The sequence below is a fragment of the Plodia interpunctella genome, chromosome 28, assembly GCF_027563975.2.
Source record: "Plodia interpunctella isolate USDA-ARS_2022_Savannah chromosome 28, ilPloInte3.2, whole genome shotgun sequence".
In the NCBI taxonomy this organism is placed as follows: domain Eukaryota; kingdom Metazoa; phylum Arthropoda; class Insecta; order Lepidoptera; family Pyralidae; genus Plodia; species Plodia interpunctella.
Window position 1 is genome coordinate 3,279,045 of NC_071321.1, and position 13,543 is coordinate 3,292,587.

At 38.6% G+C, this 13,543-nt stretch overlaps 1 protein-coding gene across 1 annotated transcript in view; it reads right to left on the minus strand.

Annotated features, from left to right (window-relative positions):
* The window catches only part of LOC128681688 (uncharacterized), a 35,738-nt gene that overhangs the window by 16,974 nt on the left and 5,221 nt on the right, over positions 1-13,543 (minus strand). Inside the window, exons 7-27 of the mRNA XM_053765788.2 lie at positions 13,142-13,291; positions 12,378-12,519; positions 11,253-11,420; positions 10,275-10,407; positions 9,909-10,037; positions 9,284-9,385; positions 8,635-8,762; positions 7,657-7,800; positions 7,074-7,209; positions 6,553-6,648; positions 5,835-5,945; positions 5,112-5,201; positions 4,327-4,498; positions 3,753-3,916; positions 2,909-3,122; positions 2,236-2,406; positions 1,869-2,056; positions 1,498-1,602; positions 1,098-1,212; positions 722-885; positions 336-402 (exon numbers count right to left, since the gene is read on the minus strand). Coding sequence (XP_053621763.1) covers positions 336-402; positions 722-885; positions 1,098-1,212; positions 1,498-1,602; positions 1,869-2,056; positions 2,236-2,406; positions 2,909-3,122; positions 3,753-3,916; positions 4,327-4,498; positions 5,112-5,201; positions 5,835-5,945; positions 6,553-6,648; positions 7,074-7,209; positions 7,657-7,800; positions 8,635-8,762; positions 9,284-9,385; positions 9,909-10,037; positions 10,275-10,407; positions 11,253-11,420; positions 12,378-12,519; positions 13,142-13,291 — 2,889 coding nt within the window. The remainder of the gene's footprint in view (positions 1-335; positions 403-721; positions 886-1,097; positions 1,213-1,497; positions 1,603-1,868; positions 2,057-2,235; positions 2,407-2,908; positions 3,123-3,752; positions 3,917-4,326; positions 4,499-5,111; positions 5,202-5,834; positions 5,946-6,552; positions 6,649-7,073; positions 7,210-7,656; positions 7,801-8,634; positions 8,763-9,283; positions 9,386-9,908; positions 10,038-10,274; positions 10,408-11,252; positions 11,421-12,377; positions 12,520-13,141; positions 13,292-13,543) is intronic.

Genomic DNA, 13,543 nt, shown 5'->3' on the forward strand with positions numbered 1-13,543 from the left:
AGGTCATTTAGCCAGCGAAGTAAGTGCATTAGCGTAATATCTGCCATGGTTTTCTCTAAAGAGTACACAAACGGGTTCTTAAAAAGGGCGTGAAAAGATTCGTTCTGGGCTGGTAACGCAAAGCTTGTTGTCGCACTATGTTGAAGGCCGTACACCTATGTAGCCTGCTTGGTACCATAAAAATACTTGATCTTCTTGAGTTTTGTGATTTCGCTCTGTCTACTCCACGAGACATGAGAAGTATTGCACAATATTAGAGGTAACATTTAAATCTTTGAAGTTAAAAATGACAAACTATTTAATTGTAATATAAATATATGGCTTGATAAAATTACGTTTCATGACTTCTTTCTCTTCTTCGCCTTCACCAAGTTCTTCCTTTTCACCACCTTCTTCACCTTCCTGTTAATAAATTCAACGTTATCTAACTCTTCATTAAATGGTGCTATAACTAGAGAAGCTTAGCTATTAACATGTTCAAATCTCTGTCAGTCTTTCATATCGCAATAAGACAAAAAGTTTCACTTCTGAATTTTCCTGTTACAATTTTTCTTTCACTACTTTTGCTCGTAAAATTTAACATTACAGGTATATAAGCCACTAAATTTTAAGCTCTAGTGCATCGATCGTACGATAACCAAGTAAGGACATAGATTGGTCCTATACAAGGGCGGGATCACACACCACCTTTTTTGTTCCTAAATGCAAGAATACTACTTACCCCAGCAGGCTCATCGGGCAATCTCAGCGGCAATTTGATGGGCTCTCCCAATTCAATGGAGAAGGTGTTAGCACCCATCTCGAATTTCTCTGAAAGATCTTCAACTTGGATATCCTTACGGCCTGTTTTCTTAACGTGGTTCAAGTAGTACTCTGTACCAGCATCTGTAGATGTAATGAAATTGATTATTTTGACCCAAATTTAGATATTAAGATCATCAGAACATCTAAATTCAGATGCATCGTTGGTTTACATGGTTGATATAATAAATACGACTCGGTTTTTTAACTACAGCAGGTGTCATACATTTCCAATTATTCTATATGTTTGTTTGTCTTGCTCCAATAAGAATTTTCATATTTTTTTACGAACTCACCAAGGAAGTTGAACATGTGGTCGTTATGCATGAATGGTGGTGGAACAGAGTCCGTGGCGGCGCAGAAAGCCGCTGCAGCTGGTAAGGCCAGAGTTCTTCCTGCCATATCGTCTTCCTGGAAAAATGAATTATATCTATACATGCATAAAAATTTAAGCCATTATGTAATACTGTATATTATGGATAAAGATTTTTAAGCATAACATTCTTACGCGTAACGGTTTACGCATAACTAATCTAACCTAATTTAACTAATTAAATTAAAAATAAGAGATTTCAAAGTATAGATCTTGCATAATAAAATTTTTGTACAGGAGAAATTAATACAAGAGTCAATTTGTTAACTTTTAATTTTATCATACGGTTCTCCGTAAAATTAATATTATATAAAGTCACTAACGCCAATGCCAGCTTTTTCGGCAGCCTTGCCAATTGCACTGTTCTCTCCTCTGGGTCCCATCAAGATGGCCGCAGTTCCTTTGCCGATCCACGCGAATTCTTTGTTCTGAAAATTTTAAAACTATGTGATTCTCACGTACGTACAATACACATACGTACTAAGAGTGAATATCAAAATAACATTGTTGCATACAGAATTATTAATACCTAACTAAAAATCGAGGACCGTCACATAAATATACTAAACCCACCTAGCAGTGGCTTGATATAGCCTGAGAATTATGATGATTATATTCATCAAAGTGATGATGACAATATTCATTAAGATGTTGATGATATCACTCAAAATAATGCTGACGATATTCTACTTACATCTAATTTGGTAGCCGGCGCTCCCAACTCCGGATTAAGCTTGGAAGCAGTTATGATCACGGGAGATATGTTGAAGCTGTCATCCTGCCCAGGAGCCAGATTACCCATGATAATGTTGGCCAGTTCCTCAACGTTGTTGCTGAGTCTGACCAGGGCGGCTGCAGCCCTTGGCTCGTCGGATGGTGCACCTGATATTTAGAAAAGTTTTTGGCAATCCTTAGGAACATCATCTTATTCTTTGTCTTTTCGAGTGTGTTAATTGGTAATACTGATGTCAGATTTTATTGAACTGGCCTAAAGACATCTGACATTTGTGTGATTTGTCCATATTATTTATTTATAATGTCTAATTCTACGTCTGACGTACCATTCTCATCACACCCATGAGGATCAAAGAAGTACAGATGATCGTCATCGTACCAGATAGCGGTGGACCCGCCCCTAGCTGTGACCACCGCATGACGGTAACTCTTAAAGAGACTCTTCAGGGATTCTTTGAGGGACATTACTCCACTGCCCTTTTCAGCGTTCAATTGGCCTGGAACGAATGAATGAACTCTTTATGTATTTATATAATACATACAGATATACTCTTTATATAATTATTATGATGTATTGTTCACAATACATCATAATAATTATATAACTATTCTTACAGTTTACAGTATGTAGTTTTATAACCTGTTCCACCATTCACACCACATTGCTACAATTTTGAATCGCAATGTCTGGAAATATTCGAGTAAGAAAAACAAATAATATGCCAGATTTTTCTCCTTCCGCGCAGACTGTAAAAAATAATTCTCTAAGGTCTTCGTGGTCTGTCTAGCTTGTAAATTTGTACAATTTATTTCCACAAATATAGGTATTTACAATTAAGTATTGGTAATAACATTGTATCCGTTACATTTTACCGCGGTATGGTGTAAAAATATTATAGTGTCAAATATTAAAACTGTGGCATTTAAAAATATAATGTCCATTATAAAATTTAGAACCCAAAAGACATGATACTGTGTGTATTAAATTCTAATACTCACCACTATACAAGCTGTCCATAACATCAGTCTCAATGCAATCGAAGTCTGTAACTTTAAACTTGTTAATCACATCTGCAGCGGCTAGGGTCCCGGATGGGCTGCCACCGTCCTCTTCTTCTTCAACTTCTTCACTCTTGGGGGTGTCCAGACTTATGCCCATGCGTTCAAGGTGTTCCATTGTATTTTGGTACAGGATGTCACCTCTGACTAGAGTCTGGAGAAGAATTGAGGTTTCGGTAACTAAAGTCAAGATGAAACCCATTAAAAATTATACTTTTTTCCTATTCTCGCAATCACCTTGCTACAAAAAAAAATCTGCAATCTGATATCGAGCCTGGTACAATATGTACAATAGATTTATGTTTTAAATACACTCTCTCATCTTTGCGTATTCCCGATTGCATTCCGAACACCGAAGCCGCTAAGCCCGCGGTCTGTGTGAAAAATAAAGCATACAATTCTAAAGATTCGTCTGATTTATACAACCGTCTGTGATTCTGATTGGGATCAACTTGTTGGTCAGCTGACGGTCAACAATAACATTCACATGGAGCGTTAACTATGTGTCCCTTATTTGTTAATAGGTAATCCTATTCCAGGGAGTGATTTTATACTAACTTCATCAATATCATCGACCCTCCAGTAAGCAGGCTCTATGATGTGAGCTATCGCTATAGCTGTGACAAAACAAGTGCTGGCGAAGACCGTACAAAGAGAAGGAGAAAACATATGAAAATGGACTCTGCGCTACAATGATAAAGTAGGCAATCGAATTCTGGGCTACGACGCTAAACGGCTGAGAAAAGAACAAGAAAAATTGTTCGAAACCTCAGTAGACACTAACCTCATCAATATCGTCTGCTGTCCAGTTAGCAGGCTCTATGATGTGAGACATCGCTATGGCTGTGATGGAAGCGGGCGTGGCTTGTTTCCCTCTGTGTTCTTCAGGGAATCTAGCATCAGCCTCGTGGAAACGACCTCGCACCACCCAGCGGTTTGGCGCCACGGCTGGAGATAGTGAAAACTGATTTAGTTTTTGATGAAAACTGATTTAGACTTGATGGGATTAATAATTTTGCTGGAACAAAGATATACCTTCTGGGCTGAGAAGCTGAATAGAGTCAGCTTAAAAAATATTCGACTGCGATTTTATAATGTGTCAATACTATTGTTGTCTATCTGGTAAAGCCAAGATTATGTATTCCTTAGTCACCCTCATGGAAGAATATGGAGTGGTCCTATTTAGTTACTAGAAGTAAACGTTACAGAAGATTAATTACAAATCCTTCAATTCTTCGACATTTAAATAATCCGCAAAATTTTTCTTGCGGAAAAAAATTTGTAAAAGCTGCAATCTATCAGCAATGAAAAATACGTCTTCACAATCTTAATGACTAAGAAGATAAATTGAGACTCACGCTTCATCTTATTGATTGGCTCAGGCAAGTCATATCTCTCGTAACAGCCCACTTCAGAAATGCTGAACGGCTTCATCTTGATATCGGCTACGTTCTCCATGTAGTAGTCGCAGAGGTGGGAGATACGGTTGAAGTATAACAGGCAAGCTTTGCCGCCCCCTTGGAGGCTCACCTTGAACAGGCAATAGACTATATTGATGATCTTGGACTAAATTTTCTGGTAATCGAAGCTCATTTCTTCAAATTTTTTCGATTGTGATTTTCTTTGAATGCATAAATCAGATTAAACCTTTTGAAAACTTGGCGATATATAGTGAACTTCGATTGCTATGAATCAGGTCTCTGTACAGTACAACCGATTTTGACCTTCTCGACCATTTCTTCTTCGTCGTTGTTTTGATGAATATGCGCTCAAGATGAACTAAAATTATGTAGCCAATTTTCATGGTCTATGAAAATGAAATTTCATAATGAATGAAAACCAAGCACATAATAGAGAACGTAAGTATTCTATCATTATAATTTATTGTAATAAAATAAACTATCGAATGAACCAAACGCTTGCGCTACGTACAGCATTATTACCAATACCTAATTGTTAATACACATGCACATAAAAAAGTTTGAGAATTATTTTTAGGTCTAATATCCTAAAAAACTCTGGTTTCATTAACAATTGTCTATAGATGACCGATCGTCTCTCTTATGCCTATTCATTTAATTCATAGAAAAAAATATGTATTACACATGTGACTGTAAATTTTTGATAATTATCCAAACCTTACCCTTCGTCCAGTCCTGTCAGCTGGCCATGGGTGGTACAGATAATATCTGTCTCCCTCGCTCCATATCCCACATTCATATTCTCCTGGCACCTAAAATACCAAATTATACGTTTTCAAGACGAAATAACAGACAAATTACAATCGATGGCTCATCCTCTCGCCTGCCCTGAGTGTTTGTGCCCTGTACTCGGGCTGACTTGATGGCAGTTTCCGATGAAGCCGTCGAAGTGGCTCGGTTCTGGCAAGAATATATTAAGCACCCAATAGAGAACCAGATTTTGAAATAAGAAGAATTTAGATCAGCAAGTAGCCACAGCCAATTGCCTTGTCGTTGGTTCTATTTAAGGTTTTCTTTGTATATGTTATATCGTCGTTAAGTTGGTATCCCATAACACAAGTCTCGAACTTTGGGGCTAGCTCAATCTGTGTGATTTGTCCTAATATATTTAATATATTTATTTTCCACGTAAGTATCCATCATTTGTAGATTTTCACTGGCTTCGCCCTCACTTCTTTGGAATCTAGATTGATCTAGATCGCCCGCTGTCTTCAAATCTTTACAGACGAAACAGTAAATTAATTCGCGTTGTATCATTGATAAATTCCACATCATATTTACAACAAAATGACCCACTAATTTCAATTTTCTTTTCAGGTAAAATTCACCAACTAACGTGAGCGGAGCCGCGGGCAAAAGCTAGTAACAGATACATCAAGTCATACCTGAAGGATCCCGCTGTCAGCCTCCTTGAAGAAAGCGTCGATTCCTCTACAAACATCAAACACTTTGGGGTTTCCAGAGACCAGCTTGCCCCAAACAGCTATACCGCGTTGCTGGAAATTATAAAGTTGACGTTGAAGACTGTTCCTCTCTCTTCTCTGTCTCTCTCTCTCTCTCTCATGATGGGAGACCGACCCAGGATTCAGCATCAAATTTTGAAACAACCTCTTTACAACGTAAGTCGGAACTTTTTAGTTTCAGCTTCGAAAGAAAGCCTATATCTATACTTTTATTATAAAGAGATAAGCGTTTGTGAGTTTGTATGTTTGAGGCGGGTAATCTCCGAATCTACTGAACCGATTTCAAAAATTCAACATCTAGTCATTTATAAGATTTCCGGGACAACTAAGTATAATATTTAGAGGTTATTCGCCATTGGGTCTGTAGGAATGCCTTTCAGGGTATGAAGATTCGGCTGTGATTTTACATTCTCTCTCATTTTGCAAAAAGATAACATCTTGGTAAACACATGCACCGCACAGAATGAAAAAAAACTGATAACTTGTCATTGTATCACTTGACATCTTAAAATAGAAAGATAATTATTAAAAAATTACGAAGAACTAAAAGCTACTACAGCTGCTTGCTTCTGGAATGCTTATGTAGTCTGTCAAGGCTTTTATCCCTTAATCACCACGTACGTCTTGTAACGCCACTCACCTTTGGAGTGTACTCCTTGTCTCGTATCCTGAAGCTCTCCTTCAGTTCCCCCAACACGAGGCGACGGATCGGTCCGCCTCGTTCCACCAGTGATTCCTGTACAAAAAAATTATTTCTGTTCTAGAACATTTGCAGCAATAACTTTGTTATGAATAACATTGTATGTTTCTTAGGTTAAGTAAAAATGTGTATGAGTACATCCAGAAACTTCTTGGGGTTAATTTTTTAGGACCTACAGATAGCGGACTAATGTTACGTTGTCCGCTACGACACGGAGGACGAAGTTATCGAATCGAAGTTAGGTAATCTATTATTGTAAAGAGGTAAACATTTGTTTATGTTTGAGGCGGGTAATCTTCGAAACTCCTGAACCGATTTCAAAAACTCTTTCACCATTAGAAAGGTACATTATCAAAGATTGCTATAGACTATATTTCAAAATCCTCACGGGAGCAAAGTCCCGGGCAACAGCTAGTGTAGCTGTTGCCCGGGACTTTGCTCCTGTGAGGATATATACTCACTCTGAACAGATTATAGCCAAGATCCAAGGTTTCGTCGATAGTGTCTTCGTTCCAAGCTCTAGCCCTCATGCGTCTCAACATGGCTATAGCGATCACACAGCACGGGACAGCCGTATATGTCTTGAACGTTTGGTATCTAGTTTAAATTTTCACGATTTAATTTTGATGAATGATAATGAGATGAAAAAGTTCTGGAATCGAGCGGGAATTGAACCCACGCTGGCCTGTCTATCCGGGACACTGCTCTTAACCACTGAGCTATCAAGATAACGCCAGTTCGGCCAAATTATTGATTTTATGATTTCATTGCGGATAAAAACCACCTATACCACATTTGTTAATCGACGTCTTTGGTGAAAATATTGCGGTGAAGTTTGTTGCTCCGCTTCTTCTTCACCTGCGCTTTGGAAGTCGGCGGTAGACTTAGTTTTTAGTATTTTTTTAACGTCAATTCAAAACGGTTTTCCAAACAGTTTGATCAATCGATACGTTTGAACCTTCAGAAAAAAATTGAGAAATTTATGACATGAAACTCCGATTGAGCTAAGAAGACTTTGACGCCGGATACAAGAAATACCCTCACTTGTAACTGGCCATGTGCCTGGTGCCCCTTAGGATCCACTTCCCAGCGTCCAGCTGCTGGAACTGAGATATGAAATTCTTGTCTGCGATGTCCACTGGACTGTGCAATATCGGCTCTTCCTTTGGCGGTGGAATCATATCATCCCTGGAGACAAAAATAAATTTATTAACGTGGAAGTTAATGGATAATTTCAACTCTAAAATTATTTTTATATTACCAAGCAAGTCAGTTGATAGCTAAGCTAAAGGATATAGATGTTAATAAATAAACAAAATTATCTTGCAGAAAGTAAGTTGATTAAAAAACACGAGTAGTTTAAAATGTATATTTATGCTCTATGGTACCCTTCCCTTATATGAGAGTTTCCCTGGATGGTACCTCAGCCAAAGGGCGTTGGAACCTAGGTGCTTTTTCTCCTCCATTTAACAAGGTCTTGGGCATACCTAGTTGCTAGAACATTGGCACGCACCAGTTAATAAGTTCCATTGTATCAATTTCTACTACACACAAACTTACATGGTTGGTACTCATCGTAAATTTTTTTGAGTAATTTATTCAGCAAAATGTTTGAAGTTATATCCATCAGGTCCTACAACCCAGGGTCGACATCATGATTTTAACATAAGATTATAATAAATATATTTTAAAATGTTCAAACACATGCCACACAAGGTGGCTAATAATAAAGCCGTGACTGCTGGATAGCAACAACAGCATTCCCAAAGTAGAATGACGTTAGGCAGTCGGCTGACCGTAAAACTAGTCTCCAAAAAGGTTTATTTTTCACTCAGACCCTGGGCTCCGAGGCATCACAGCCGATAATAAAAGAGAAGAAAATGAGAAACAATCCTTCTGTAATTATATCCATCAGCATTCGGACAGCCGAATCTTCACGATTTATTTTTTAAGCTGATTCTGGGTTTTGTGGTGACACAGATGAGAATGAAAGGGAAGGAAATAAGAGAGAGAGAGGCTAACCTTCCGTAGGTATGTCCATCAGACCTAGGACAGAATAAGAAGAAGTCTTCTCCTCTCATCGCCATGATCTGATCGTATGTAGGGCTCAGGGGAGCCTTCTCCGGCTGCATGGGGAGGACTGGTGGGGGCTGCAAAAAATATTCAGGTTTCTCACATGGTAAATAATATTCAAAATTTGAGAACTCATTTTGATTACTCATCTCCCGAATTTAATAAACAACATTTGTCCACTCAGCAATATCATCATCCACGGCAATACGTATACGTTCCCAATGCTTGGTACAGGCCATCCTTATGGATGGATAAGGAGCCAATAAATGATGTTAACCATATCATCATAAGAGAGTTTCGACTTTGGCTTCGGTAGAATCGGTTTGTTACTTTATTACATTTAAAGTTGAGACCATACTGAAAATAAAGTTTGACATTCTCCAGAATTTTTTGTGCTTTATTCCCTATCGACATGATATTAAATAAATATATTGATTCTCGAAACATTAAGTAATTTATACAAGAACATTTAAATAAAATAACGTGAAAATCTTTCGTGAAAAAAATTTCTTACAGTTGATCATATTGATAAAGGCATATGTAGGGACAAACAAGATTTAGGTGAATCAAGTGATGAAAAATATGATAAACCGCGTACCTCTTTAGGTGTCTTCTGGTAGAAATCTCTGACTTTCCTTCTAGAGGTGCCTCGTGAGGTCGCCAAACTTACAGCACTGAGGGACGCCAGAGGATATTGACCCTGTAAAACAATTTTAAGGATACAAAAAAAAAAGAGGTAATGTTTTTAATTCATTTTCTCCCATCTTCATTGACCCTCCACTTTATTCGAGTTATCGCCATATTCTTTTACCTAATCAACGCTTTTATATTCTTGCTAACACTAATTTCATGAGTTTTGAGAGCTTTGAATTCTGATCCTCGAAAACTCATCATCCGAAATTATTTTTCTGTCGCCATTTAACCATATTTCTTACTAAATTTCTATAAAATTAGAGATTTCTCTACCCAAAATTGAAAATATATTCATCGACAATCCAACAATGTTTTTATAGTATAGTGGGCAAACGAGCGTGCTGGTTACCTGTTGGTAAGCAAACACCGCAGCACCGGTGTCCTGCATCGGCAGCCGATGCAGGACACCGGTGTATTACCGACTTTTGATATACTCACTCTTTTATTCACATCTGTAGTAGATCAAGATTCTCAATATGTAAAATCTACATATAAATCATCATCCACCGATTTTTTCCATTCCTTCCTACCTCTGTCCTCTTCTTCTCTATGAGAGCGTTGATGTTCATGCTATCCCACTCTGCTCTGCAATGTATCTTCAATGCCTTCAGATCTAAGTCGTAATCTGGCACTCGTTGTAATGGCTCCCTTTGTACCACCTGAAGAACAATACGAAATGAAGGTCTAAAACTAAAATTCCACAAGCCTGCTCATTACATAAATATAATGAGTATTAATTTTCTCTTCATTGCCGTTATAATTAAGTGTTATCTTTTCTCTATTTTAATATTTTCTGTTTAATCTGTCTGTGAGCTTTGTTCGCCGGGTTCGCTCAAATCAATATTTATCTTTACCGCACCTTGAACGTCTGTATAAATTGAATTATCACCACTTACTTCAATGTTAGTCAGTGTGATGGCCGGTTTCGGCATGCTCTTCTTAGAGACGTCCAGATTCCCATGGTTGGCCAGGAAGTCCAAAACGAAGGACGTTACTCCTGCGTAGCGAAGAAACGCACCCGCTCCACCCCTAGAAGGGAAAGCAATTCCAGTCTTACTAGATCGGTTTAAATACATAGAAGTCGGAAAACTTCATAGAAGTAGTATAATAATAAGATGAAAACGAAGGTCAGCTCAACAGTAGCGTAACTACACTGGCAACGTAACTTTCTGACCTCATTATTTTTCCCGGGAACCCCGATTCTCTATACCTACATTATCCATGTGCTCGTTCTACTGGAATTTTACTAACTGGTACAGAATAACATATTCATTACTTAGGCCTAGGCCTTATTCCTCTGTCTAGACAGAGGTAGGAATTGGCGGAGCGGAGCCAGTTTCGACTGGACATTGTGTCAATTTGCCGAATAGTTGTTACTCCGCTGATGAAGAAACTAGTATAACAAAGCCATATAACGGCAGAAAAGGATTTACTTCGTTTACATGAAAATAAATAAATAAAAAAAAATGGTTGCCTGTAAAGTCGGTTTTACGGGCGAAGATTTTACGTGACAACGTCTTTTTACGCGCGCGGCAGACCGATCATAGTTGAGTGGGAGAGAGACGCAAGGCATTCGGCGGGCCTCTCTCTCGTTCGGTGACTCATCGTAACGTTACCGGGCGTTACACTTTTTCATAAGTGACTCCCAGCCGCAACCTAATTTAATACGTTGTCACGTCAAAAGGACAATATGTCTGTCCAGGTAAAACTAGTTAATAAGTAGTAAGTGGCAATGTGTAAAAAGAAAAAATATTCACTTCCTATTGACCTAGAATCATTCTAACTATTTATTTGTTTTTTTTGACAATGCTAGCGAGGCGTTATAGGCAGTAGTTGAGGGATACATCCATGTCCTAACATAAAAGATGACTTACAATTTGTTAGGCTGTCCCAATTCATTAAGCATGTGAGGATCGAAGATGTAGCAAACTGTCTTGCAGCTGCTGACAACCTCCGGCGGGTGGCCCCAGATCAAAAAGTGCTTGTCGCCGCCGATCGACAGGATCATCATGTAAGTTTGACCAATCTTCTTCTCCATCAACCTGGGATAATTGGTATTTTTAGTTACAATTAAGTTGAGTCGTTATACATCCATAGACTGGCTACACACGCTCCGATTTAAGGGACTACAGAAAGGGATGTAAGACGACCTTCCTTTTCTTTTTAAATACGTACATTTCCTTCTTTCGACCCTAGATTGCCCTAGCGGCAGGTATATGAGTACCCTGCCTTAGAGAAGGGCAGAGCCCCAACAGTGTTAACGATTAAATAAATGACTGATGATGATCTAGTTAGATAATGAAATGATGAATGCCGATAGTAGATTCCTTGTGCTCTAATCCTCATGTGTTCAGGGATACACTCAAAGATGTGAAGCCACGAAGCGTGGTGTCTACGTTAAACCTTGCAATTTTGAAGATTCATATTCATAAATACAAGGAAGGAATTAGCTATGGAGAGAGAGAAGGGACAAGAGCCTCGCTCTTAAATGATCATTCATAAATACTAATTCATCATTATCTCATGAAGTCTACAGCTGGACATAGGCCTCTGTCAAAGATAAGTTTTTGGCAGAGGCTCATTGTGTAAGCACAATAACCGATTGAAAGCAGCTTGCGTCCAGCGACTGTCTGCGATTTTAACGATATCGTCGGACCACATCTGGTTGGTGGATGTCCTGGTCCTGAGCTGCGCTTGCCGATACTGATTTATTAATACGAACTAATGCTCCCTTCCTTGCAGTTAACAAACACAAAGACATTTTTGACGATAATAATGGATAAAGAAATTATTATTATTTGCAGTATGACGATGATAAATTATCAACTAGAGTGCAAGTTTCCTCACTATGTTTTCCTTCACCGGGAGCAAGTGAAAGTCAATACTATATGACGTGGCACGTGTAGGATTCGAATCTAGGACCTATCAGTTTACAGTCTCTCTCCATTGGACCAACACAGCTTAACCATCTCAACCATCAAAAAGACCAGATAACTCACGCCATGAAATCAGGTGCAGACTGTACATTATCAGGATGTTTGGCAAGCAGCCCCTTTTCTGCTTCTTGCATCTTTATTGTATACTTGGTGTCGTGGAAGAAGAATGATGTTAGCAGCTGGTTTAGGCTTAGTTGGGGCTTTCCTGGTTAAGAAAATAAGAGCCGTTCAAGATACTCAATCTCTTAACTTCACGTTTTATGGATGTATTCAGGGATGCAACACCGCGAAGCCAAGAGTATAAAAAATGAATTTAAAATTTTGAAGATGTGGCTGTGTATTATCCAACCCTTTTAAATTTAATTTATTGAATTCAATTCTTTTAGTAAATTTGGGAATACTATTGTTTCTCTCTTTGGGTTGCCTCCTACTTTTCCTCTTTTCTATATTATCTCCTCCACTTTGCGTGTTTGGTATCCTTAACTCCCAAACCATTGGCACGAATATCATCCTTGACGACATCAAGCCTTCTTGGGTTCGCTCGTTCTGCCAGAGCAGAGCGGGATCGGCATAGCCAGACCTTTATTCCCTACATCATTGCTTGCTTACACTAACGAAGGCGACTGGCGAAACTTTGAAACCGTCGTTTGGTTTCTTTAGCTCAGTGGCTAAGACTGTCTCTGTAAGTATGAAGGATCGGGCAGCAGGAAATTAACCCACGCCCTTGGTGAGTTAAATTCCTGTTCGATTCCTGATTGTTTTCATCTCAATAATATTTTAGAATCTCATGGTTTGTCTGCTGAATAAAGGCTGCCATCTGTACCTACCTTTATAACACTTCATGGCCACCATACACTGATGATAGTACCTATCCCCCGCTTCTATCACCTCGTTCACATCTCTCTTCACCAACGCTGAAGCTGGCTTTTCGTCTAGAAGAGCTCGGCAGATCACCGCAATGCAGGCAGTTTGGGACCCTATAGAAACCCATCATTTATTCATTTATCCCTCCTTATAGTGTTGGTGTTAGATTTTAAAAAATGTTGCCTTAAGGTATCTGGCATGACTTTCACACTAGTGGCAAGCAGTCGCATATAAACCAGTGAGCATTACATACAAGTGATAATTCAGTTTTAGTTTCTGTTTTGTGTATTTATTTATTTTTATTGAAATGAATTTCAAATTGTACACCGCATTCTTAGGATTTGGACCTGGAACAGATATCTCTC